The sequence below is a fragment of the Mirounga angustirostris genome, unplaced genomic scaffold, assembly GCF_029215605.1.
Source record: "Mirounga angustirostris isolate CCGP_5_RB_7025 unplaced genomic scaffold, mMirAng1.0.hap1 SCAF_9, whole genome shotgun sequence".
In the NCBI taxonomy this organism is placed as follows: Eukaryota; Metazoa; Chordata; class Mammalia; order Carnivora; family Phocidae; genus Mirounga; species Mirounga angustirostris.
The window spans coordinates 142,315,509-142,338,789 of NW_026991717.1; the positions used below are offsets into that span (position 1 = coordinate 142,315,509).

At 56.7% G+C, this 23,281-nt stretch overlaps 2 protein-coding genes across 10 annotated transcripts in view; one reads left to right on the plus strand and one right to left on the minus strand.

The window, feature by feature from the left end:
* ZFYVE21 (zinc finger FYVE-type containing 21) overlaps window positions 1–5,632 on the plus strand; it is a 12,626-nt gene extending 6,994 nt beyond the window's left edge. For 2 of the 3 annotated variants that reach the window (XM_045901622.3, XM_045901624.3), the window contains exons 2-8: window positions 973–1,023; window positions 1,359–1,527; window positions 2,017–2,092; window positions 2,176–2,267; window positions 2,852–2,905; window positions 4,691–4,833; window positions 5,007–5,632. In XM_045901622.3, coding sequence (XP_045757578.1) covers window positions 973–1,023; window positions 1,359–1,527; window positions 2,017–2,092; window positions 2,176–2,267; window positions 2,852–2,905; window positions 4,691–4,833; window positions 5,007–5,042 — 621 coding nt within the window. In that variant the 3' untranslated portion in view covers window positions 5,043–5,632. The remainder of the gene's footprint in view (window positions 1–972; window positions 1,024–1,358; window positions 1,528–2,016; window positions 2,093–2,175; window positions 2,268–2,851; window positions 2,906–4,690; window positions 4,834–5,006) is intronic. The other variant, XM_045901623.3, reaches the window with a different exon arrangement.
* Window positions 5,633–5,725: 93 nt separating this feature from the next.
* PPP1R13B (protein phosphatase 1 regulatory subunit 13B) overlaps window positions 5,726–23,281 on the minus strand; it is a 90,764-nt gene continuing 73,208 nt past the window's right edge. For 4 of the 7 annotated variants that reach the window (XM_045901594.2, XM_054513895.2, XM_045901599.3 and 1 more), the window contains 13 exons: window positions 22,980–23,154; window positions 22,024–22,220; window positions 20,083–20,223; window positions 16,818–16,998; window positions 15,380–15,484; window positions 13,333–13,493; window positions 12,460–12,961; window positions 10,597–11,372; window positions 9,839–9,976; window positions 9,627–9,760; window positions 8,648–8,814; window positions 7,564–7,763; window positions 5,726–6,850 (listed from right to left, as the gene is read on the minus strand). In XM_045901594.2, the coding sequence (XP_045757550.1) occupies window positions 6,809–6,850; window positions 7,564–7,763; window positions 8,648–8,814; window positions 9,627–9,760; window positions 9,839–9,976; window positions 10,597–11,372; window positions 12,460–12,961; window positions 13,333–13,493; window positions 15,380–15,484; window positions 16,818–16,998; window positions 20,083–20,223; window positions 22,024–22,220; window positions 22,980–23,154 (2,919 nt within the window). In that variant the 3' untranslated portion in view covers window positions 5,726–6,808. The remainder of the gene's footprint in view (window positions 6,851–7,563; window positions 7,764–8,647; window positions 8,815–9,626; window positions 9,761–9,838; window positions 9,977–10,596; window positions 11,373–12,459; window positions 12,962–13,332; window positions 13,494–15,379; window positions 15,485–16,817; window positions 16,999–20,082; window positions 20,224–22,023; window positions 22,221–22,979; window positions 23,155–23,281) is intronic. The other 3 variants (XM_045901596.2, XR_010405342.1, XM_045901597.3) reach the window with 3 other exon arrangements.

Sequence of the window (23,281 nt, forward strand, 5' to 3'; positions counted from 1 at the left end):
GGGCGGCGTGGGCTGGCCAGTGCCCCGGCTGACCAGAGTGAAGAAGGTCGGTGGGGATGAGGGGAGGCCCAGCTGGGCAGGACTGGCTCTCCCCTGAACCAGGTCCCGATCAGAAGCCCTCCTCCCTGCCTTGGGGGGGGCGGTTGTGGGGGCAGTTTCCCTGTTGCGGAGTTGGGCTAAAGCTCCATTTGGGTCCAGGAGCAGCTTTCCCACCGTGGGAAGCTGAGCTGCATCAGTGCCAGGACAGCCCTTCGGTGCTTCTGGCAAAATCTGAACCAATTCTTAGCTTGTGTTAGTGAAGAGGTCTGAACTCGTCTCTTGTCCTCAGTGCCTGAAGCAGGGCCACTCGCAGGGCTGGCTGTTCCGAGAGCGCTTGGGGGACAGAGGCCTCCCCCCGATGCCCAGCGCCCTAGTCTCTGCACCTCTGGGGTGCCATCCCCGTGAGGCCAGCCGCCTGCGCCCCGGCCTGGCCGCTGCCCTTCCCTTTGGTTCCTTACTCCGAGGGGCATTCGAGAGCATTTCTGGGCCTGGCAGTGTCCTGTGTGTGGGCCGTTGCTGGCTGGGCCTCCCCCCACTTAGCCGCCTTGCCTCACTTTCCTCGATGTGTACAGCGGGGTGCTTGAATTCCTGCTGGGCAGTGTCGTGGTCCTTGTATGACTCGGATCTTTGCTTCCAGCACCAGGACAGCCCCAGCCTGGCCGTTCGGGCTCTGACCCCTGCCCTTGGCCCGAGCGTGCCCCAGGGTCCCTGAGAAGCCATCTAAGCCATTCCTTGCTTGGGGCTGCTCAGGCTGAGCCCTTGGTGCCCTCCCCACCGCAACCCCCACGGCATGGGGCTGGGGGGGCCACCCGGCCTGTGGGCCTCCCGAGCCGTGGCCGAGCCCGCCACCCTGTCTTTGGCCCGTTGGAGGCCACCCCGCGTCCCAGCTGCGCTCAGAGCTGGGTCCTGATACTTGCTTGTCTTCCGTCCTAGTGCCCGAGATGTATGCAGTGTGATGCCAAGTTTGACTTTCTCACCAGAAAGGTGAGCTGGGGCCATCGGGCGGGGGGCCCAGGCCAGCATCGAGCCCCTTCCGGGGTGGGGGGGTGCACCGGTTTGTCCTGGCGACCGCCTGAGGAGAGCAGACCGTGACTCGGCCCCGGGGTCCGCGTGCAGCTTGCACACCCGTGTGACCGTGCCAGGCGCTGCCACACACATGGGTCTTGCCCCCCGAGGAGGGGGGTGGCCTGCCGTGTGTGCGGCCGTCGCGGCGACCGCATCCCTCTGGCGGCCAAGACCCTGGCGGGGCCGGTGTCGGCGGTGGGGGGGGGGGGGGCGCCCGTCCTCGGTCCCCTCCTCACCGCCGCCCCTCCCCGCAGCACCACTGCCGCCGGTGTGGGAAGTGCTTCTGTGACAAGTGCTGTGGCCAGAAGGTGCCGCTGCGGCGCATGTGCTTCGTGGACCCCGTGCGGCAGTGTGCCGAGTGCGCGCTCGTGTCCCACAGGGAGGCCGAGTTCTACGACAAGCAGCTCAAGGTGCTCCTGAGCGGTAAGCCTGGGCCGCCTGGGCGCCACTGGCCCGCGAGAGCTCGGTCCCCGCCTGTCCGGCTCCCCGCGGGGGCTTCCGAGCCCCCTCCCGCGTGGGGCCCTGCTGTGCGGCTCGGCGGGGGCAGCCTGCGGGCCTTCTCCCCTGTTCTGGTCTGGCCCTGGCTGCTTCTGGAGCCCGTGGGTGGAGGGCTCTGTGCTCTTGGCTCGGGGCCTTCGGGATGGAGCCCCCAGGGCCTCTCAGGGAAGGACGGAAGGTCCTAGAGCTTTCAGGGTGCACAGAGCCTCTCCCGACAGCGGCGCCTTCTGCTCTTCCTCCGTCACGGCCTTGCCGCCCCACCGGGTGGACCTGCGGGCGCAGCCACGGCCCTGATCTCGCTTGGATTCACTTCGTCCTGGGGGCGCGTCCCCCTGGGAGCTGGCCTCGCCGGGCCAGGGAGGGTGAGGCGTGAGAGGGGCTGCTGTGTTCTCATGTCTGTTCTTCTATCCCCAGGAGCCACCTTCCTCGTAACTTTTGGAGACGCCGAGAAACCAGAAGCAATGGTTTGCCGTCTCTCCAACAACCAGAGGTAAGAGACAGAGTGCTGCCCGCCACGGACAGCTTTGTCCCTTCGACCCTGGGGTGATGTGCTGTGGCTGCTGTGTTCCCTAGGTTCCTGCTTCTGGAAGGGGACAGCCGCTACGAGATTGAAATCGCACGCATTTCCACCGTGCAGATCCTCACGGAAGGCTTCCCCCCTGGGGGTAAGTGCAGTAGGAGGTTTGGTGCCAGTGGGGGGGGGGGCAGGGGGAGACCTCTGGAGAGGATGCCGCGGCCTGGAGGACGGGGTCTCGGGTCTCTGAGGGGCCTGCCGTTGTCCTCTTGGGCTTGTATTTAGTAAGTGTCTTCAGGAACCTGCCAGGTAAACGGGGCTGAATATGTCCAACAATGAAGAATTTCCCGAATGTGCCACAGAAAAGCTCTTCTGTCCTATTGTTGGCCTCACACCGAGGATAAAGCTCCTGGTGCAGTTGGCATCTCCCCTGTGCTCAGACGGCTCTGAGTGGGGCTCATTGGGAACCAGCCCTTGTGCTCCTGTCAGGTGTCTGTGGAAACGAGACCCCCTTGTGTTTCCTTGGTGAGCTTCCCGAGCAGTTCCCCCAGGTCTGGATCTTTCCACCCCGGCTTCTGCGCTTTAGTAGCTGTCCTTCCGTGGTGGTAGAGTCTGTGTTCTGTGTGGTGCAGAGTGTGCTGAAAAAAGTCCATGTGACTGATCCCTTTGCGCTTTCTGTTTTCTGATTGGCTCTTGGTTGTTCTTCTCTCTTGCCTGCCTACCTTCTTGACGTAGAAAAAGACACTCACACTTACACCAGCCTCCTGGGGAGCCAGCCCGTCTCCGAAGGTCAGCCACACGCTATGCGCCGCTCTCCCCCGCCTGCCGCGCCGCGGCTCTGAAGTACTCACTTGTTCGGTTGATTTGAAGGAGGTTGGGCACAAGACGTGGGTATAAGCAGCATGACTGGAAGTATCCTGGCAGCAGAAATGGAGTTTATCCGCTCCGTTTCTCAATCCCAAGGGGGGCAGCTTTACCCAGTGTTTCAGAGCTGTGCGTCAGCAACTGCCGGCCCCAAGCTGGCCGAGTCCGGGGGCACGGGGCGCCGTGGGCGGCCACCCTCCGGTACTTCCCTGGGCCTTCACAGCCAGGCTCGCTCGGCTCCTCCAGGAGCCTCGGCCAGCTCTGCGCTCCAGTCGGGAGTCCCGGGATGGGGAGCGTTCCCCTGCCTCTGTGCCCCAAGTCGGGGTGTGGCGTTGGCAACACACTGCTTGCCTGTGGCAGGTGGGAGTCGAAGACAGCCAGGGACAAAGGGCAGGGCGTGGAGAAGCGGGGGGTCAGCCCAGGTGCCCCTCTGCCTGCCTCCTGTTAGGGAGCGGGGGCGGGAGGGGGCTCAGGAACGTACCCGGTCGGAGCCCCTCCCGGGCCTGGTGAAGCCTCGTCTTCCTTGGCAGGGCCCTGGGGCTTCTGGTGCCGCACACCCCCTTCTGGCATTTTTTGGGGTGCAGTGAGCCCTGCTCTGCCAGAGGTTTTCTAGAACCTTTGGAAGCCCAGAATCCTGTCTTCCCAGGGGTGGTACTGTTCTGAGCGGACGGCAGTCCGAGGCGCTGCCAGGCAGTCGCTGTTGGCTTTGCTGGCTCCCTGGATGCTTACGAAGTGCAGAAGCGGCCAGAGGCGACGGGCTGTGCGCTGATTAAACGCACTCATGAGAGCGGGGGGGGGGGGGGGGGGGGGGGCGCGGAGCTGTGGCTGGTGCCCCCGAGGGGGAGTGGGCACTCCTGCAGGGCGTCTGGTCAGGGACCACCCTGGCGACACGCACAGAAGGAACGTGGCCTCCCCGGCCTCAGATGGGACAGCACTTCACCGTTGCCGTCGTACGGTGGCCAGGCCCTGTCCGCGGCTGCCGCCCACGGTCCACGGGTCTGGGGGAGAGGCAGGCTCTCAGGTTTGACTCCGAGATCAGTGTCTGATGGAAGGAATCTTCCATGAGGTGGATCCCTGCTCAAAATGGAGTTTTCATCCTGAAGTCACAAAGTAGGAAAGCTGTAGGTGGACTTCACCGTGAGGCTTGGTCTGCGCGGACTTCTCCAACTAGTCGTGACGGAGAGCGCCGGCCTGTTCTGAGCGGTGGGTTCTCGAGCGGCTGGCCCCGGCCTCAAGAGGGCCGCTCCCCCCCATGGCATGTTTGCGGCACTCACGCGTGCGGGTGGGGTGTCGGCACGTCTCTGCTGGGCCTTGCTGCACTCTCCGTCCCCAGCGGCGGGATGGCTACGAGGCCGGAGTGATGGCCCGTGTGCCCCAGGCAGGCCCTGCGCTCTGGCTGCAGGCGGGTGGGATTGGTGTGCACGCGGAGCCGGCCGGCGGCCTGAGCGCAGGCGTCCCCACGGGGGACTGGGTGTCGCAGCCATGTTCGTCTCACTCGGCTCAGTGATACTGCACGGTGCGGCCCGGGCCCTTGAGGGCCAGGAGACTTCCTCTCCCACCCTGTGAATTTGGGGTCATCCACCAGAAGGCCTCTGGAGCACAGGCCCCTGCGCCCCAGCCTCCGGCACCAGCGTGAGGGGTGGGAGGGCGGGTGGAATCCTGGGTGCTTGGGGTCCCCGTGGGCCTTCTGACCTCGTCTCCCTCCTCCAGGGGGCAACGCACGGGCCACAGGCATGTCCCTGCAGTACGCAGCACCAGGGGCGGAGGGCATGACCCAGCTGAGGCTGACGGCGGGGGAGGACGCAAATGCCAGCAGGAGGCAGTCGACAGCGTGGCTGGCGGCCATGCACAAGGTAGCTGGGCTGAGGCGGGCAGGGACGTGCGGGGTGGGGTAGGGGGCCTGGCCCCTTCTGCTTCGCGTGCAGGCCCGCTTTTCCCAGAGGAAGCCCTGCCCTCCGGGGAGGGGGTGCCCATGCCAGCTCCCACCAGGCACAGGACCAAGCACGCCTCTCTGGTCACGTTCTAGGCCACCAAGCTCCTCTACGAGTCACGGGACCAGTAACTCCATGCAGGACGGACCGTCAACATGGAACCGCGGAGCCTGCTGTCCGCACGCACAGGCAACTAACCCTACACGTGCTGGGAAATGCAATTCAAGTGTTTGGAGAAACAGAAGTGCTTGCTTATCCAGTGCAATATGCACAGTTTATTAATGCTCTAAACAGCTTCAGGCTTTGGAGTTGGTATATTGTCTTGATACTTAACTGGAGGTGGGAGAGATTGCATTACACTACTGCTAAACTATTTTTAGCATTACTTAAACCACGTTTTTATGGATGCCCAGGTTTACTAGAAGGTTCGGGCCCCTCAGTGTTCACTCCTGCACCGCGATGACTTGGGCAGTGGTAACGCAGGCCTGCTGTGTGCGGGAGCCTGGCTCTAGGGCGCCACTTTCCCATCTGCCCGAGCCCGTTTATAGACTGTTCACTTGCCGCATCGCTAATTTGGGGCTACGAACAAACCTTTGATACTTCACTAAGGGGGAAGAGCCAGCTTTGCTTTTTGTACTTTTCACTTACTATTTCACTTTATTAAAATAATTGTACAACAATTTGTATATAAAGCTTATGATTAAAACCTATTTTGAAAATACGGATCAGTTCTGCCTCACTGTGTCCAGAGAACCCTGAGCTTTCATGCTGCAGCTCTGTTCTGGCTCCAAAACACAAGACTCGCAGCCGCCGGGGAGAGACAGACAGCGGTTTATTGTGCACGTTTACAGGGCGCAGCGGGGGGCCGCCGGCACCAGAGGCCGTCGCGGGGGCGCTCGCGTGTCGTCACCACACTGTACAATCGAAGCTTGAAGGTGACGAGCTACAGCAGCGGGTTCATACATAAATTATACACAGGACTCCTACATGGAAAATAAAGCCCAAAGTCCTGGCTTTTAATGAGAAAAAAAATTTTCCAGTATCATTCTGGTAGTTTTGAATGGTCTAGTCAAAAAATACTTTTGGTATAGAAAAGGCTGGACGTACAGTTCCAACTTGAGTCTGGACGGGGCAAAGGCTACTGCGTCATGGCTGGCCCCCACCCTCCGAGCAGGCACCCCCCCACCGTCTGCCCCAGCCCGGCCCACCTGAGCAGCAAGAGGCTGCAGGGAAGGCAGGGTGCTGGCTGGTGGCTCCTGATTCAGGGCCCCGGCGCCTGCACTGTGCCGGTCCAGCCCGGCACCACCAGCCTTATGTAGGTGACCTACACCAGTGCCCGGGACACACGCACCAAGCACCACCACTGACAGACGTTTCCATACGGAGGCCCCTTTGGTAGGGGAAGGAAGAGATGCACGTGGGGAGGGTGGGAAGGGCGGTGGGGTGCCAGGACTTCCAGTGACAGGGTGGGCTCGAGCAGGGGGCACACCTGACTGCGGTTGCAAGTTTTCAGTGTTGGGGTGGGGGTGACATCGAGAACGAGGGACGGCCTTGGGGCCAAGTCAGTAAGAGGGTTCGTCTTCATTGGCAACCAACCAGGGAAATTTCAGGGATTCTTACTGGCAACAGGGACAATTGTTTAGAAAGCTGGATATTTATTTGGATTTACAGTAATTGGCAAAATTCAGTCTTCTTGGAGGCAAAAGTACCTCTCCCAGTTATGGGCAAACTGAAGAAAGGGCCTCACCTAGAAACTGCAGGAATTTCACATTGTGGATGCTGTCTGCAGAAGTGAGCACCATTATAAACCATGTCTAGCTTCAGCTTTTCTGGACAAACAGCGGTCTCTCTGGTGGCTCCTCGGCTGGCAAGCCCGTGCAATGCTCCAAAGGGAAGTTCAGGCTAGCGTTCGCTGTCGGGGTTTGATCCGTGGATACAACTGGGAAGCAATGGGAACAGTCAGGACGAGGACACGGCATGCTGAACGGAAGGGGCGCCCAGAGGGCCACACGGCTGGCTGCCCTGCCAGGCTGACACTCGGCAGCCACCCACCATCTGAGGTCCCAACTCCCTCTACGAGTCGTACCCCACTGCAGGACAGCCTCTCCTAGCACCTGGCACCACCTAGAACCCGCACCGGTGGCTCTAAGGTGCCCTCTCCCCTCCAGGCCGGCATCTCTGGGTCTCGGCCTGGTTCACTTCGGCAGAACAAAAGCCGCATCCGCCAGCCCCGCCAGGTGTGTGGGAGGGGCACGAGGCACCTGCTCTGCTGAAGGGTGGAGGGCAGTTACAAACCCAACAGAGGGAGCAACCCGCACGCCCCCGACCCAGAGACGTGTCGGGACCACGGAATTGTGACGGGGTGGGGGTGGGGGCTGCTCGCCTAAGCTCCTGCATCAGGGTGCTTGGGGCTCCACAGCAAGCACCCCTGCAGCTCCCACGGAGTGAGCGCGGACCTGCCAGAGCCTCCTGCTACCTCTGCAAACTCGCCCACTCGCAGAGGCAGCGCTGAGGGTGGAGAATGGCCGTCTCCTACCACGGTCGCCCCGCAGGATCTGCCCCCACGCGGAGCCCCGGGCTGGGGAGAACAGGACGGGACCGCCGGACTGACAAGGCTGACCCCAGAGCAGCAAGCTCGCAGTGCTTACTTACCCCCAGCAGGTTCTTGGGCACGTAGCCCTCCCGGTCCCCAAGGCGAGCCCACCACCACTCGGTCTCACTCTCGTCCTTGCGCCGCAGGATGGTGATGGCATCCCCTTCGTGGAAAGACAGCTCATCGCTGTTCTGGGCCTCATAACCCCACAGAGCGTACACCACTCCTTTGTTCATCACGCCCAGCTTCTCCTGCACCCCTGGGATGAGACAGTAAGCACGCGGTCAGGGGGCCCTGTCCCCACCCCTTCTCTGCCCGGCAGGCGTCGTCAGGCTCCTGAAGTGCTGGGGCCGGAGACAAAGGTGTGCTGCTGGCCGAGGCTCCTTAAGGTCAACCTTACAAGTGCCACCTGGAACAGTTCCCAAAAGTCAACTAGCAAGCCACCTGACTGCTCCTGGGTGTGGGGAGCCCCCAACAGCGGCCGCAGCGCTCCGCGCCCCCACACCACAGCCACCAAGCCAGCTCCTGCCTGGAGTGACTGCGGGGACCCTAAGAGCCGGGGGGGGCGACGGCCTGGCTACTTCCCGCCACCCTCCTCCTGGCATGGCTGTCACTGTGACTGTGGCCTCGGGGAGCCGGGGGCCCGCTTCCATTTGTCATGGCACCCCCAGGGTCAAGGGCAGGGCTGGGCAGAGTTAGGTGCGGCGCGGACGACCCGCAGCTGTTTGACCCCTGGGGCAGAGGTGCTGTTCCAGCTCCCGAGGTCTGATCCCACGCAAGTGCCTTAATTCAACCAGAACGAGCCTCACTCCCCCAGCGGCACACGCCTCCTCGATGGTCACCACGGGACGGGGACGGGGCCCCCACCCGGCTGTGCTTCGCCCAGCCCCCCCGCCCCCCAGCTGCTCCAGCCAGGGGGCCCGCTGACGCAAAGAGGAGTTTGTTTCCAGAAATCTGGCACGAATCTTTCTGAGGACACGGATTTCCAAACATGCTCTTAGGAACGGGCCTGAGGGACAGCGTGACCTCCATTCCGATGAGACCGGGGCTGGGGGGCTGCTCCCTGCGCCGGCAGCCCCACGCACACATCCGCGCCGTGCCCGGCGGAGGGACCTGCGGCTCGGGCCGCCCGCGCCCACGTACCGTACAGGAATTGGGAGCACTGCATGTAGCCCTCCTCCATCTCCTCACACTTGTCCGCCGCAGTTTCAATGTCACTGATGGTGGAGGCAAAAATGGCGGCACCGCTCTCCACCAGCTGTTTGCAGAGGTGGACGCTGTTGCAAGAGGCGGCGCAGTGCAGCGGTGTCCTGCAACGGAGGGCGGGTGAGCGCGCCGCGAGGCGCTGCCCAGGCCGGCCGCGGGGCCCCACGGGCTTCGGGCTTGGTCTTTTTAATGGCCTGGTTTCTCCTCACCCAGTGTCTCAGACCACACACGCACTGCTGAACGGGCCGGGGCCCCAAGGGGCCCGAGCAGCAGCCCGCAGCGCGCCCCACGACAGCAGGAACGCACGGCCTGACGCCGCATGGGTCCCCGCGGGGCGGCGGCGCAAGGCGTTACGCGTATTTTGCCACAATGTAAAAGACCCAGACGTTCAAACCCCACAGACAGGTGCCTGAAGTTCACAACAAAATCTACAGGATCTGAGCTTCCTTTCCATACCGGTCACCCGACCATTTAAAACCAGGCGAAGAGGGGCGCCTGCGCGGCTCAGTCAGTTAAGCGTCTGCCTTCGGCTCAGGTCATGATCCCGGGGTCCCGGGATCGAGCCCCGCGTCGGGCTCCCTGCTCAGCGGGGAGTCTGCTTCTCCTTCTCCCTCTGCGCCCCCCCCAGCTTGTGCTCTCTTTAATAAATAAAATCTTTAAAAATACATAAAATAAAACCAAAGACTAAAAATTTGCCAAATGCGCAGCCCACACCATTAATAATCAGGTACGTGCAAAGCACGACGAGAGCTGTGCCTTCCCCCAGAGAACCCGGAGAGCTGGTGCGGGCGGCCGGACAAGGCAGCCTCGGGTAAGGTGCTGCACAAGCCCATGCTTTCCTGCCTCTGCGCCTTCCTGGGTCCTGACGGCTCGGGGCCACCTCCTCCTGTAGACCGAGCGCCCCGGGGACCCTCACCAGCCGTCGCTGTCGGCGGCGTTCACATTGACCCCGAAGTCCAGCAGGAACTTCACGATGTGGTGGTGGCCGGCGCAGACGGCGTTGTGTAGGGGGGTGATCCCTTCGTCGTTGGGCTTGCTAGGGTCTTCCACCTAAGGACACAGGGCGCTTGTGAACCCCACCTCCCAGCACACAGGGCAGCCCCGGCCTGCGGCTGCAGCTCAGCTCACCTCATAGATGATCCTTTGCACCAGGTCGAACTCTCCCTCCAGAGAAGCGTCTAGGAGCAGTGCCAGGGGATTGAACCGGACTCTCAGCCCGTGCCCCGTCCGCTCTGAGTTTGGTTTCTTCAGGTTGGTCCGTTTGCTCTGCCGAGAAGGAAGCACACTTTTGATTTAAAGGTCATGTGCCAACGCACCCAGCCCTGGTGGGAAGGAGGGACAGGGACGGAAGCTGGAGCTAATGCGTGCACCCAGCCATGCTGAGCAGCCCCTGGCATCAAGAGCAATGTCCACTCGCAGGGCCCCACCAGCGCGCCCTGGGGGAGAGCGGCTCAGGGGCTGGGCCCTGGCTCGTCAGAGCACCCCTGGTGGGGAGGGAAGTGGGTGACAGCCAAGCTCGGGAGTCAGCAACTCATTCCTACCAACTACAGCAGACTCCCACTTTCCCCTCTGCTCCAACACTGACCTCCCACCAGAGGGGCCTGTCTACAAGGTTCCTCTCGTGGCCTGCCCTTCAAATTCCAGCGCAGCTTCCCTTCCTGGGGGAATCTGACTGGGTCCTCGGTGAAAGCTCCGCGGGCCCAGGCACTTCTCTAGAGCCCCATCTGTGTACTGCCATGCTCTCCTCCCCTCGGCCTCAGGGGCGGCAGGGACGAGGGCCAGGTAAGCCCCACCGCCCCCAGCACTGTGGCTGACACAGGCAGGTGCTCTACAAATACTGGCTGGCTGCCTCGGAAGCCGTGGCCCTGGTCTAGGACGACACCCACCGTAGAGGCTCCTGGTGGGGGCACAGCGGGGGGCAGTGCTGGGGGGGCTTGGTCTTCCCCTGGTGAGGGGGCCTCGGCCCCAGGGCTGGGGACCTGCTCTGTGGATGGGGCTGTGGCCACGTTGTTGTTGTCATCCTCGGCAGGCTCAGCTGTTTGGTGGGTGCTCTGGGGACAGATGAGGCCCTCCGGTTCAGGGGAAGGGAGCTCGTTGTCATTGGCGTCCGAAGACGGGGCAGGCTCAGCGGGGAGCGGGGCTGTGGGCCGGGCAGGGCTGGCCTCTCCCAGGTTCCCGTTGGTGGTGTTTCCATTGTCCACGTCGGCCAGCGTGCCCATGAAGTCCTGTGAGGGGCTGGGCTGGTAGAAAGGGGTGCCCTCCATGCCCCCCGCCAGGGTGTTGAAGCGCTGGTACAGCAGCTTCTGGATGTTGGGCCCGCCGGGGCCCTCGGGCTCCGTGATGGAGCTGCGCTTCTTCAGGGGCCGCGGCGCGTTGGCCAGCTTCCGGCGCAGGGCCTCTAGGTCGGCGTCACTCTGGTAGCGCAGCGGCGAGTGCACGATGGGTGTGAGCTTGGTGGGGCTGAGCGGCCGCGGCAGGCTCTCCACGGTGCCCGAGCTGGTGCCGCCGTCTCCGGGGGCGGCTGGGCTGTCCTGCTCGGGCTCTTTCTCGATGCTTTCTGAAGGTGGCTGGGGCTGCGACGTGCTTGGGGCCAGCGCCCCGTGAAGAAACGGCAGCGGCGACGGGGACGTTGAGCCGGAGGGCAACACGGGTTTGCCGTACACTGGAGGAGACACAGAGGACGGGGGGCAACGGAGTCCTGTCACTGCATGGCTGTGGCTGAGGCCGACTCTTCAATCCCCCAGGAGCCCTCTGATAAAAGACGCCCCCTCCCTGCTGACTCCCTTTGGAAGACAGAGTGTCTCTCTCACCGGTTTTTACATTTGGACTTCCAGAGTCTGGGCTTTTTCAAATGAAAAAAAAAAAATAAAGTGGTTACAGACCCGACCTCCCCACCCCAAACAAACCCTCCTTGTTTTCTGGCCAAGGAGGAAGACACCATCTCTAAATAGCATCTGACCCTCAGGCTCAGTCTCGCGCTGTGGAACATAGGCCGCCTCAGACAGGAAGGCTCTGCCCGCCGGCCCAGGAGCTGTCGAGAACGGGGCCAGAGCCCTGCCACAGGGTGAGCAGGGAGCTTCCGCTGGGGCTCGGGGTGGCTGGGCACTCCCAGGAGTCTGGAAGCTGCGGCACACACCCAAGAATGTGTGAGGAGGCCCTAGCCCAGCTCTGACCCACAGGACCCTGCTGTGCAGGTCACAGTCATTACCTGCCCCGGGATGTATGAGCCCAAGCTCTGTTCTCTCACCTGCATCCCCAGGACATGTCAGCTCCTAGGGCTCATTGCCCCTCACCACGCCAGGGCTCTTCTCCCCTGCGGGCACGGGGGTAGGCTACCCCGGCACCAGACACACCCTTGCCTCCCGTCCAGGGGCTTGGCTCAGCCTCTGCCAGGTGGCCAGGAGGACCACATCCGGGCAGAGCCCTGCCCTTGGAAAGCTTCTGCATACGTTTCCGCAAAGCAGGAGACAAAGAGGAAATTCTGGGAGCTGGGCTTCCCAAGTACCACAGGGAGGCAGGTGCTTAGACATGAAGGGAGAGCTTCCTATGTGAGCCTGCTGCAAAACCGCTCCATGCATGTCACCTTTTACCCCAATCCCATGTGGACATCTAAGGCCACACTGTACGTAAGAATCAAAGTTTTAATCCTAAATTAAATAGTGCGTGGTCCACATAGAAGGCTCCAGATTGGCATTTTAAGTAAACGTATAATTTGTTAGCCCCAAGACAAGAGTACGAACCCACCATACCTGCTTTAACAGACTTATTTAAGGTGCTGTGCACTGCTGGCTGGTAATTCTTAGGAGGTGCGGCTTGCTGGAGGTACATGGAGTATATGGAACTTGAATTCACTGTCTGGGGTCCTTTCCTGGGGGACTGTGGCCTCGACCCTTTATCAGCCAGAAAGGGCCTAATGGCCACAGTCAGCGGGAGTTCAGGCTTGCTATCTCCAGCTGGGAATGCAGGGGGCCCTGCTGGTGGGTACGTGGGACTTGGAGGCACAGAAATCCTCTGCTGAATCTGCTGTGAGGAACCTGGCGGGTGGCTGCTGGCCGTGGGGGGCAGTGGGGTAGGTTTCTGCCGACTGGGCAGGCCGGCGCTGGGCCTGGGCAAGCTGCCTTCCTTCCTCCTCTCCAGGGAGTTTGTGGAGCCCGGGCCCACGGGTGCAGGACTTGGGTACGTGCCGTAGCTCGGAGGCAGCTGCTTGCCGACACCAGGGATGGGGGGTGGCACTTTACCCATCTCCACGCCCTAAATTTAGATGTTAAGAAGAAAAAGTCACCCTTTGAAAAGTTAAGCATATTTCTATTCATAGTCACAAGAGAATACAAAGTAGGACTTGTAATCCTTCCAATCAGCACGTGGCCAGGCACAGGACACGCTGTGCGAATCAAAGGTGGCAGGCCCGTTGCCCACCAGCAGCAGATCAACTCTGACACATTTACACCGGCGTGCCGCTCAGGGACTCGGGGTCCATGAACGTCTTCAGACTTGGTCATACTTAGACACTCACAGGATGAATTTGCCTCATGAAACCTCTCACCCCTTACATGAAAATGAAGGCTCAAGAGTGACACAGTGAGGATCTTGTTGGTGTTTTGTGATAAAGATAAATGGCCTACCAGCTTCTCCGTGGCTCCTAAAGTTGACAAGGGCGTTGGCTGGCTGGAGACGGTCCCCTGCTTGAGAGGACCCTCCATGCTTGAGTCCTTCCAGTCCACACCAGTGGGCTTCACTGAAGAGTTGGAATTTTGTTTCAATGTCGGCCAGTTGCCATCATTGGCTTGAAAAGAACACAGAATTTGAGTAAAATGTTTCCTGAAATTAGTTGAACCAACCTAAGAATAACCCCTTGTGAGAAGCAAAGATCACCTTCTGGGAGATCACATCGGCTGGGGAATCCACGAACCAGGCGGCCGACCACCCCCTCCCCACACACAGGCCAGCACCCAGCAAGCCCGAGGGTGGTATGCGCTGGCAAGGCATCGCTCTCACGTGTACGGAGACTCGATGACTGCGCACGGGGCTGCTGCGACCCAGGCGAGGGGCCAGGGGACCATGGAAACCTTCCCAGGCCCCCATCTAAATAAAGGTCAAATCCACTACATCAACACCAATAAATAAAATAAGCATCGGCACTTAACTTTTCAAACATAACACCAATTACATAGAGCAATTAAAAAAATCTGTCTTTTGACTTCATAACAGGTTTGACTTGTACTACTTGCACGGTAAAAGAAAAATTTGACTTTAATCTGTTAGAATAATTCAAGATCACAAGAGGCCAGTACAAGTTCCCACTGATTGGAATAGCAAGCTATTATTCTTGTTGCAGTGATTAGAAAGCTAGTCGAACCCATGTTTTTAGGAAAGCCACTGAAAAGATTTTTTTTTTTTTTCAACAATGCATTTTCCAAACTGAGAAAGGGTGCAGAAGCAATCCCTCCTAGCAGTCACAGTGACATAAATAAGTTACAGCATCTGCAGGGGTCGGGTTATAGCCTCTGACTCAGGCTCCCGCTCCTCCCGACCACAGACACCGGTGAGGGACTGGACCCAAGTGGGGCAGACCCCCCTATCAGCCACATGAATGGAACAGAAATCAGAAGGGACTGTTTGGGGCCCTTCTGATGGGAACAGCACCTCCCTTTCCTCACTCCACCAGCCAGCACGAGCAGTTGGGGAGAACTGAGAAGCAGCAGGGAAATCACTCTTCCTCAGGACAACAGTGCTTGCGAAAAGAGCTGTGACCCGTGAGACGGGGAGTAAACGCTCACATGTGCTCTGAGCACAAGCGCAGAAGGTGCCTCTCGTGCAGTGAGGGGGGCAGAGCCTCAGGGCCCCGTGGGGCCCTGTCAGGGACAGCCTCCTGTGGCTCCAGGCTGCAGGGTCCAGGACGGTTCCAGCCAGGCTGCAAGGACGCTGGTGAGGCATTCCAAGGCCCCAGTCCAAACCACCACCTTGCTCTGTGTGACCGGTCAGCCTCTTCCAGGCATGTGCCTTCACGTCCCCTTGGTTGTATCTTAGGTGTGGGGGGTATGTGTGGGCCAGAAGCACACACAAGGTCACCAAGGATACAGGGCGATGGCCACAATGGGCTGATTGGGAAACAAACAGCGCCCCGGCGGACTCGGAAGGGAGGGAGGGAAGGAGGGAGGGAGGGAGGGAGGGGCCGGTCTCAAGAAGTGTGGTCAGCCAGCCGCTTCTGAAATCCACAGCGATGGGAGGTTTTATGGAAATCAGCCACAAAGGGACTGAAGACGGAACTGGGAATTTCCTTCTTCAGGATGAGGCAGGGGGTGCAGAAGGAAGATCATTTATTTTCATTATAAAGAATTATAAAGGGACAGTAATCTTCAAGTATGATGGGAGGTTCTTGTATAGGAGCTAAATCTAAAGTCTTTAATGAACTCAGAAAATCATCTTAATTTCTCAAAAACGAAACCAAAAACCCCTTGCTGTGCCAGCATCTGTCAAACCCTTCCTGAGGAGGAGCTGGTGTGTGTGGCCCAGCCCAAACTTCACACCTGTCTGTTGAAGGAAGTGTGGCATTTTTTTCAAGCCTAGATGGGATGAGCAGACCTTTGTCAGTTTGGAAAACAAATGATTGCTGGGTTAGCAGTATCAGAGAGGGCCAGAGCGCCCCACCGGGCCTGCCAGCTGACATACGGTTTGCAAACGGGTTTGCAGAGCGCCCTGAGGAGCTGCAGTCAGGCCCGACGTCAAGGTCTGACACTGTCCACAAGCTGGTCACTTTGGGCTTCCCACGGCCATCTGTGTGACACGGAACCAGAAGGACAGTCGACAGTGTAAGTCAGAGTCCCCACGGGGAGATTTCTCCTCCCAGCTCCACGCCGGGGCCAAGATTCTGCCCCCAGTGTGGGGGGCACAGCTTGCTTGTGTCCAGTCACCTTGCATGGTGGTGGAAAGACCTAGGCTGCAGTTGAACTTCTGTGGGACACATTCTCTGGGTCCTGTAAGGGTGTCTTCTCCCAGCGACCCCTGTGAGGCGGCCCAGCACACACCCACAGAGAAGAGGGGAGATGTCCTCGGCCCAGGAAGTGTTTGAAGTGAAGTCAGCAGAAGAGGACTGGCTGTGCTAATTACCTGCCACTGGAAACAGGCAAGTATCTACTCCCACTGTAGGGTGGTTCAAGCTATAAATAACAGCTTCCCTAAGAAAGCTGCCCTTGGAGATTCGCACCAAGCACACGCTCTGGGTGGCTGCCACGACATGGCCGTGGACGGAGCGGAGCCCAGGTGTGTGGCCTATCCTGCCTGGGTCAGAACCAACCCCGCACCCCCCAGCAGGTGTGGCAGACCTGCTGCTGCTCAGACCAGGTGCTGGGTAAGAGCCCACGAGCAAACAGAAGCCTGCACAGATCTATCACCAGTCCTGACATCAGCCCTCAGCAGAGCCCAGCTCAGTGTCCTAAGGGAAGGGACGCCGTCCTGTCGGTACCGCGCTCCGGGATTCCGTGTGCCGTGGGGAAATGCGGCAGCCCAGCAGCAAGAAAAGTCTTACGGCAGAGAAGCGCTGCCTTCTCAATGTTTAGAAAACAGCCGCCTTCTTCTGAGAAAGGAGAGCAGACTCTCACTGGAGAGCCTGACCTGCCCTTGGTCGGGAAGCATCCCATCAGGAGAGCTACACGCCAGCCCGGTGCTGGTCACACCACACGGTTCGGCGCGGCTGAGGGCCACCGCCACGCTCTATCGACCTGTGCATCGATTACGACCAGCCGGGTGGGGAAAGGGAAGACCGGCCCTCGTGCACTGTTTCCGGACAGGCCGCCCCTCTGCCTGGGGGGGGGGCAGCAGGCTCGAGTGCCCTCACGGGGAAACAAAACCCGTGGTACGAGAGGATCTGGCCTTAAGTAATTTGTGTTTTGAAAAGCACACAGTAAAGACGTTCAGCTCAATAAAGAGAATCTGTCCTCACTTTAGGGTCATATTATTACTGTGGTGGCACACATGTCCCAAACTAGCCAGAAGACAAAGTTCCTCGGGGGAGACAGAGGGTGGGCAGAGCCTGGGGTGCTGTGGGGGACTCCTCCGAGGCTGCTGACCTCCATGGCTCTCCCCCAAGACGAGGACCCGGGCCACTCACCAGATTTGGATCTTCCATGGGCAGCACTCGAGGCAATAGTAAGAGACTGGGGCTTTATGGGGTCCCCTGGGACAGAGTAGCTGCCAGCGCTGGGCACCTGGATGTAAGGCCCCACCGCAGCAACCCTGCCAGGGGTGCTCAGCGGTGACTGCGGGGACGACGTGCCATTCACACGGCTCAGCTATAGAACGGGAAGAAATGAGAGTTAAGGTTCTAAATGAAAAGAAATCACAAACCTAGTGTGACAGTCTACTCTCATGTGAACCACTCACTAGATCATGTGCCCTTAAGAAGCTCCATCATCCTGAAAAATCAGTATCTAGAAAGGGCAAGCATTGAAAGAAAGGCCACGACCAACAGCCCCGTATGAGTGATTCTCTTTGACATCTCCTACCCACCTGTGAGCGAGGAGAGACAGGAGCTGACGGCAGAACCGAACAGCTTCCCAGGACCCCTCCACGAAGCCCTCTTCCCTAGGGGATGCCCTCCCTCCCCTAGGTGGGCAGAGGCGTTGGTCAAAGCCTGGGCTCTGAGCCTGGCTTCAAATCCTGCTTTGCAACACTTACTCACCGTGCTGCCCTGGGCAAGTGCAAGTGACTTAGTCTCTCTAAACCTCTGTGCCCGTGGGTGGAAAGTCATGATATGGCTTCTTGTAAGGACCGAACAAGCCATGCCGGCTCTGGTCAGCCCTGAAGACAGCTCTGCTCTTCTCAGCAAGGACAGCACACTACAGCCAACGACAGTGATCACCTGATGCTGCCCAACACGAGGGTCCATAACAGGGATCTAACTGGAGAATCACTGACACCTTAGGGGCCCTGAGATAGGCTGTGAGAGATCCATAACCTCTTACAATTGTTTGCAGAATTCTGCATACATGAGCATGTATCATTTTGGGGACAGGGTCCAGGACTTTCACAACTGCCCACAGGTGCCTAGGACCTTTAGATGGAGACACATTTATGCAGAGGCACCAATTTCTTCAAGATCACCTGAAGTACCAGGTGGAAGGCAAGAAGGAACATCTACCTAGCTATCTGTGATGCTTAATTTTGTGTGTCAACTTGGTGAGGCCATGGTACCCAGATATTTGGTCAAACGTGTCTGGAGGCTGCCATGCAGGTATGTTTTAGATGAGACTGACATTTAAATCAACAGACTCTGAATGATGCAGACCGCCCTCCATAATGCAGGCAGGCTGCCTGCCATCGGTGGAAGGACTTGAGAGACAAAGACTGAGGTGCCTGGACAAAGAGGGAGGTGGGCCTGCAGACGACCTGCCGACGGGAGCAGTGGCATCCACAGTCCCCCGTGTGTCCAGGCTGCAGATTTCAGGTGTGCAGCCTCCACAATCATGCCCGTCACTTCAAGTCAATCTATGCATCAGTCAATCACTCTCCACATACGCCCTCGTTCTATTTCCCCAGAGAGCCCGAATGACGGAGCACAACTAGAGAGTGCTGGGTGAGCAAGCATGGAGAGCACGTACACTTCCTCTCCCACGGTCTCCGTGTTGCTCATTGAGAGAAGAAAGGAAAACGATTATTTGAAAACACAGAGTTATCCAGATTAGCCACTGACCCTCTGGTTAAGAAGGACAAGAACAGACCGATTTGTAAATAAGAGCTGTCACCTGCTACCACCGAGGACACTCCAACAAGGGGCAGGCGCCGCCTGACCGCCCCCCGCCCCAGCCAAGCCCCAGACGCCCACACTCGCCTCCCGAGAGCTGCCTTCAGTACGGCAGCAGCTGACAAGAGGCCACTTGTCACACTGGGAAAGCACTAATTACGGAGAGTGGATGAGGGCACTTGGGGAGCAGCGTCCCGGCGAGCTGACGGCCCGCTCTTTTCACTCAAGCTCCGCATGCAGGCACTGCTTCCTTCAAACCCTGATGCCACCCGTGGAAGGCAGGCCAGGTGCCACATCCAGCCAGACTCGGTGCACAGGGGTCCCTTCTCCCACAGGCTCTTGGGATGCTTGTGCTCACTGAAGTGCCAAGAGCAATGGCAGGACTTGGGGGCACCCGGCCTGGCAAGGGGGTTGGGGAAAGGGGCCACAGGCCCTGGGACATGCGTGTTCTACCAAAGCTTCAAAAGGAGCGAAGTAATGACCCGGGAAGATACCCATGTTGCAGTTAAAACAAAAGATGAGGAGAACAGTGTGAATGATACCATTGTTACAGTTTCATTTTCAATGAAAAATTAAAATACTTTGTTGTCTGTATTAAGCAAAAGACTGGAATCATTAAAATTATCATCCTTGGAGAATGAGAACAGGGTGAAAGGGACTTTCACACTTTCCTTCAAGTGTTTCTGTACTGTTTTAATTTTTCAGAGTATTTATTACCTTTGAAAGTCAAAATAGCAAATAAAGGTTTTTAAAAAGCACTAACCCTCAGTTTATTTCTGCTGATTAAGAGTGTCTCATGGTTTGTCTCCCTCTCTGGTTTTGTCTTGTTTCATTTTCTTCTTCTCTTCCTCTATGATCCTCTGTCTTGTTTCTTACATTCCCCATATCAGTGAGATCTTATGATAACTGTCTTTCTCTGATTGACTTATTTTGCTTAACAAACTGAGGGTTGCTGGAGGGGAGGGGAACGGAGGGATGAGGTAATTGGGTGATGGACATTGGGGAGAGTACGTGTTGTAATGAGCACTGGGTATTATATAAGACTGATGAATCACAGACCTATACCCCAAAACAAATAATACACTATATGTTAATTAACTGAAATTAAAAAAAAAAAAAAAAGCACTAACCCTTTACATGGCACTTTGCTTGAAAGTTTACAAAGCCCTTCCACATGGGTTATCCTAAGAATCCACATGATGACTGTTGGGGCAGACAGGACATACCAATTGACAGCAAGGACATGCGTCTGCACACAGGTCAGGGAATGTGCCCACGTGGCCCAGCTTACAGGGGCAGAGTGGGACCAAGCCGGGCGTTGCGACGCCAGAGCCAGAGCCTTCCCCAGGGAGGGGACAGAACTGCACGGGAGTTGGGGGGTGGTCAGGGAACATCAGCTGTGGCTGTGGACAGGGATGGTTTGCATTCCATCCACCAGGAAACAAATGTGGCTTTGGAAAGAGAGCTTTTTGTTACTGTCATTTTTTTTTATGGTTTTTACGGTTTATGGCCAATGTATGTTTCATCAACTGTGGCAAATGGGGGGAGCAAAATGCCATTATAGTGAAGCTGTGCAATTGCATGCTGAATCATTTTTAGTTTCTCTCACACAACTATTTTCTTTCTCACATGCCTGAATTTTCTTCCCATAGAGACGTTCACGCAGCTCATTGATCCGCTTGTCCATCACGGCCACCTCCATGTTGCGTTTATTCAAGAGTTCCTTCTGCTGCTGGAGCTTTGAAGTCTGTTCCTGGTTAAGCTGGTTACGAATCTGCAAATTAAAAAATACAACTTTTATGATTTGCATTAAACAAATGCTCATTTCCAGGGAAAGTAAAAAAAAGAAAAAAGTAGTATCAAGTACTTATGCGTGTTTATATAAATGCATTGTCACCCACGCACTGAATAGTTTACAGGTACAGCATGGATGAGGCCAGAACAGAGTTCTTCTACATCTGCAAACACACACATTCTTCAGAGCATCTGGAGTGACTGTGCGAGTGATGACTGTGAGAGACCACGACTATGGCCCCTGGGAATGGCGTGTCACAGACACCCGCCTGGAGCACGTCCTCTAGGGACCCGAGCACACGTGTCCGCCCCACATAGTCCACTGAACGAGCACCTTATGTGGAGACAGTACGGAACTCACGATGGATGGCCTCGCTCGCCCACTGGAACGTACGGGTATCATGCTAGTGGGCTGTAGCCAGCACTTAAAAAAATGACCCACAGAAGGCGCCAGTGGGCACCGTACACACGAGGTTAAGTCTTGTCAGGCTCTCCCAGGTGCACACGTGTGCTAGGAACACACACTTGCACGCGTGCACCAGACAGGAGGCAACATGCACCGTGAGGTCTAGACCACAGTCAGGAAGCTTGGGTATGGGTATATAGGGGTAAATATACCACATTCATCACCCAAATATCCTTAAGAGCTCTGCACTTTTAACAACTGCTTAAAGCGTACAAGAAGTCTTAAGTTCTTTTATTTCTATGCATTTATGTTAGAGAACTTAACAGCAACAAAAGCAATTTTATTCTCTGTAATTAAATATTTTCATTTCATAAAATGATATAAAAATATTTCTGGCAAGTGCTAACAGAACTGCAAAACTTGTTTCTGGCTTGAAAAATCACCTGCTGAATGGTAACTTCTGGGAAATGGAAATCCTGAGGGCTGTTCTGGACTGAATGTTTGTGTCCTCCCTGAAATCCGTATGTTGCCCTAAACTTTAAGGTGCTGGTATCGGGAGGTGGGGCCTTTGGGGTGATTAGGCTAAGATGAGGTACTGGGGGTAGGGCCCCCATGATGGGGTTAGTGCCCTTGTAAGAAGAAGGAGACCGAGCTGTGGGGACACAGCCAGAAGCCAGAAAGCAGACTCTCACCAGGAACCCAGGCTTGGGACTCCCAGCCCCTGGAGATGTGAGAAAACAACATCTGTGCTTCAGTCCCCTGGGCTGTGGAGGTCTGTTAGCGCAGCCCCAGCAGAGTGGGACAGAGGATGTAACAACAGGCATCTAGCTCATCAAAACAACAGTGTACACAGAAACCCTGAATATCATCTAAAGCTTAATTTTTTCCTAGTTCATTACATTGCCAATTAGATTCTGTACTGAATTTCTGTACCCAAAACACGCTAGGTGAAAGATGCCAGTCACAAAAAATGACATATTGCAAGATCTGCTCATATGAAATTTCCAGAATAGGCAAAGCCAGAGAGACAGAAGTAGATTCATGGTTGCTTAGGGGTGGGGGTGGGGGGTGACGGCAAAGAGGCACGTGGCTTCTTTTGGGGGTGAAGATGTTCTAAAGTTAATCGTGGTGGTGGATGCACAACTCTATGAAGATACTAAAAACCACTTAATTGTACATGTTATATGGATGAATTGTATGCTCTATGAATTATATCTCAAAACTGTTTTAAAAATTCTTTGGGCTGAGTACAGTTTGTGCCTACTATTACCCTAGGATCCATTCACTTGTTTCCAGTTTCCGAGGCTTCCGCCCACGCTGGGAAGAAAGCCTGAGAGATGTTTCACGTCACGGTCCCTGGACCCAGCGAGTCACCTGTAGCTCCTGGCACAGTCTCTTCAACTCTGCCGCTGCCGGCCCCGCCAGCTTGCCACTGCACGACTGCAGCCCGCTCAGCTTGCCTCTCTTTAAATCTTCCAGTTGCTGACTGAGCTGATCAACTCGTAAAATCGCAGTCTGTACTTCTTGCTTCTTTTCCTGGAACATGGCGCTGAACCTTTCTATTTCAGCAGCTATAATTTCCCAGCAATAAAGAAAAAAACATCATTTAGTTGATACTCTTTTTTCCGTGGTATTTTGTTATTTTGGCTTTGTGATTTCGTCTTCATTTCTATACATTCAACTCGGCTCTAACATCATCTAGTGCCAGACCTTGCGGGGAGAACTGTGATACGTATAATCCAACACACTTTTCAACAAGCCTCTGGAACACATGATGTGACGGTCCACATGGCAAACTCTATGTGCACTAACTACTGAATATGGTTTAGTTAGGGCAACCCGTCCAAAGGCTAGCTTGGCCAGGCCACTTAGGAATCTCGGGGCACCCACAGAGCAAAGGCTTTGTAAGGGCAGGAATCCAAGTCTGTCTTGCTTGTCAACAGAACACAAAGTAGACTCTAACTGAATTGATAATAAAACAAAGAATCCACACACACAAAAATAAAAAGTGAGCATTTGTATAGTTTATCTTACTACCCAGAAGAAGTTTAAGCTGTTCAATTAAAACAGACCCTCATAATGAGCACAGTCTTGTAGCCCTGCAGCCCCAGTCCAGAGCGCAGCTAATAAATTACAGATGTAACCAAGGACCTTCCCAGACCATTTAACCTAACTGACCCCGTCCTTTTAGATGCAGGTAACAAAGCAAAACTTCAGTGCACTTCCTATAGCAAGATCTGACACGGGTCTGTGTGAAAGTGTCCGGAGCTGGACTCTTTCATTTTATCCATGCCCGAGTGTGGGTGCTGAGCAAGGCCGCGCAAGCGTACACAGATTGCCGTTCATAATTTTGCTGTAGTCTACTTGTCCTCTCATGGCACGAATTTTCTTCAGCTTATTTTCCTGGGCTTCGACTCGTTCTTTCAATTTCTGAAGCTTCTCATTCTCAGAAATAGACTGCTGCTGGCGGCGTTCCTGCTGCTTTAGGAAATGTAAACGCTGCTCCTAGCAAAAGAGGGAAACAGGCAACGGCAAGAACTGAAGCACATAATCACAGTCACACATGAAAAAGGTTTGGGTGGCCCCCACAAGATCACCCACCTTAATATCAGAGAAATGCTTGTGCCATCTT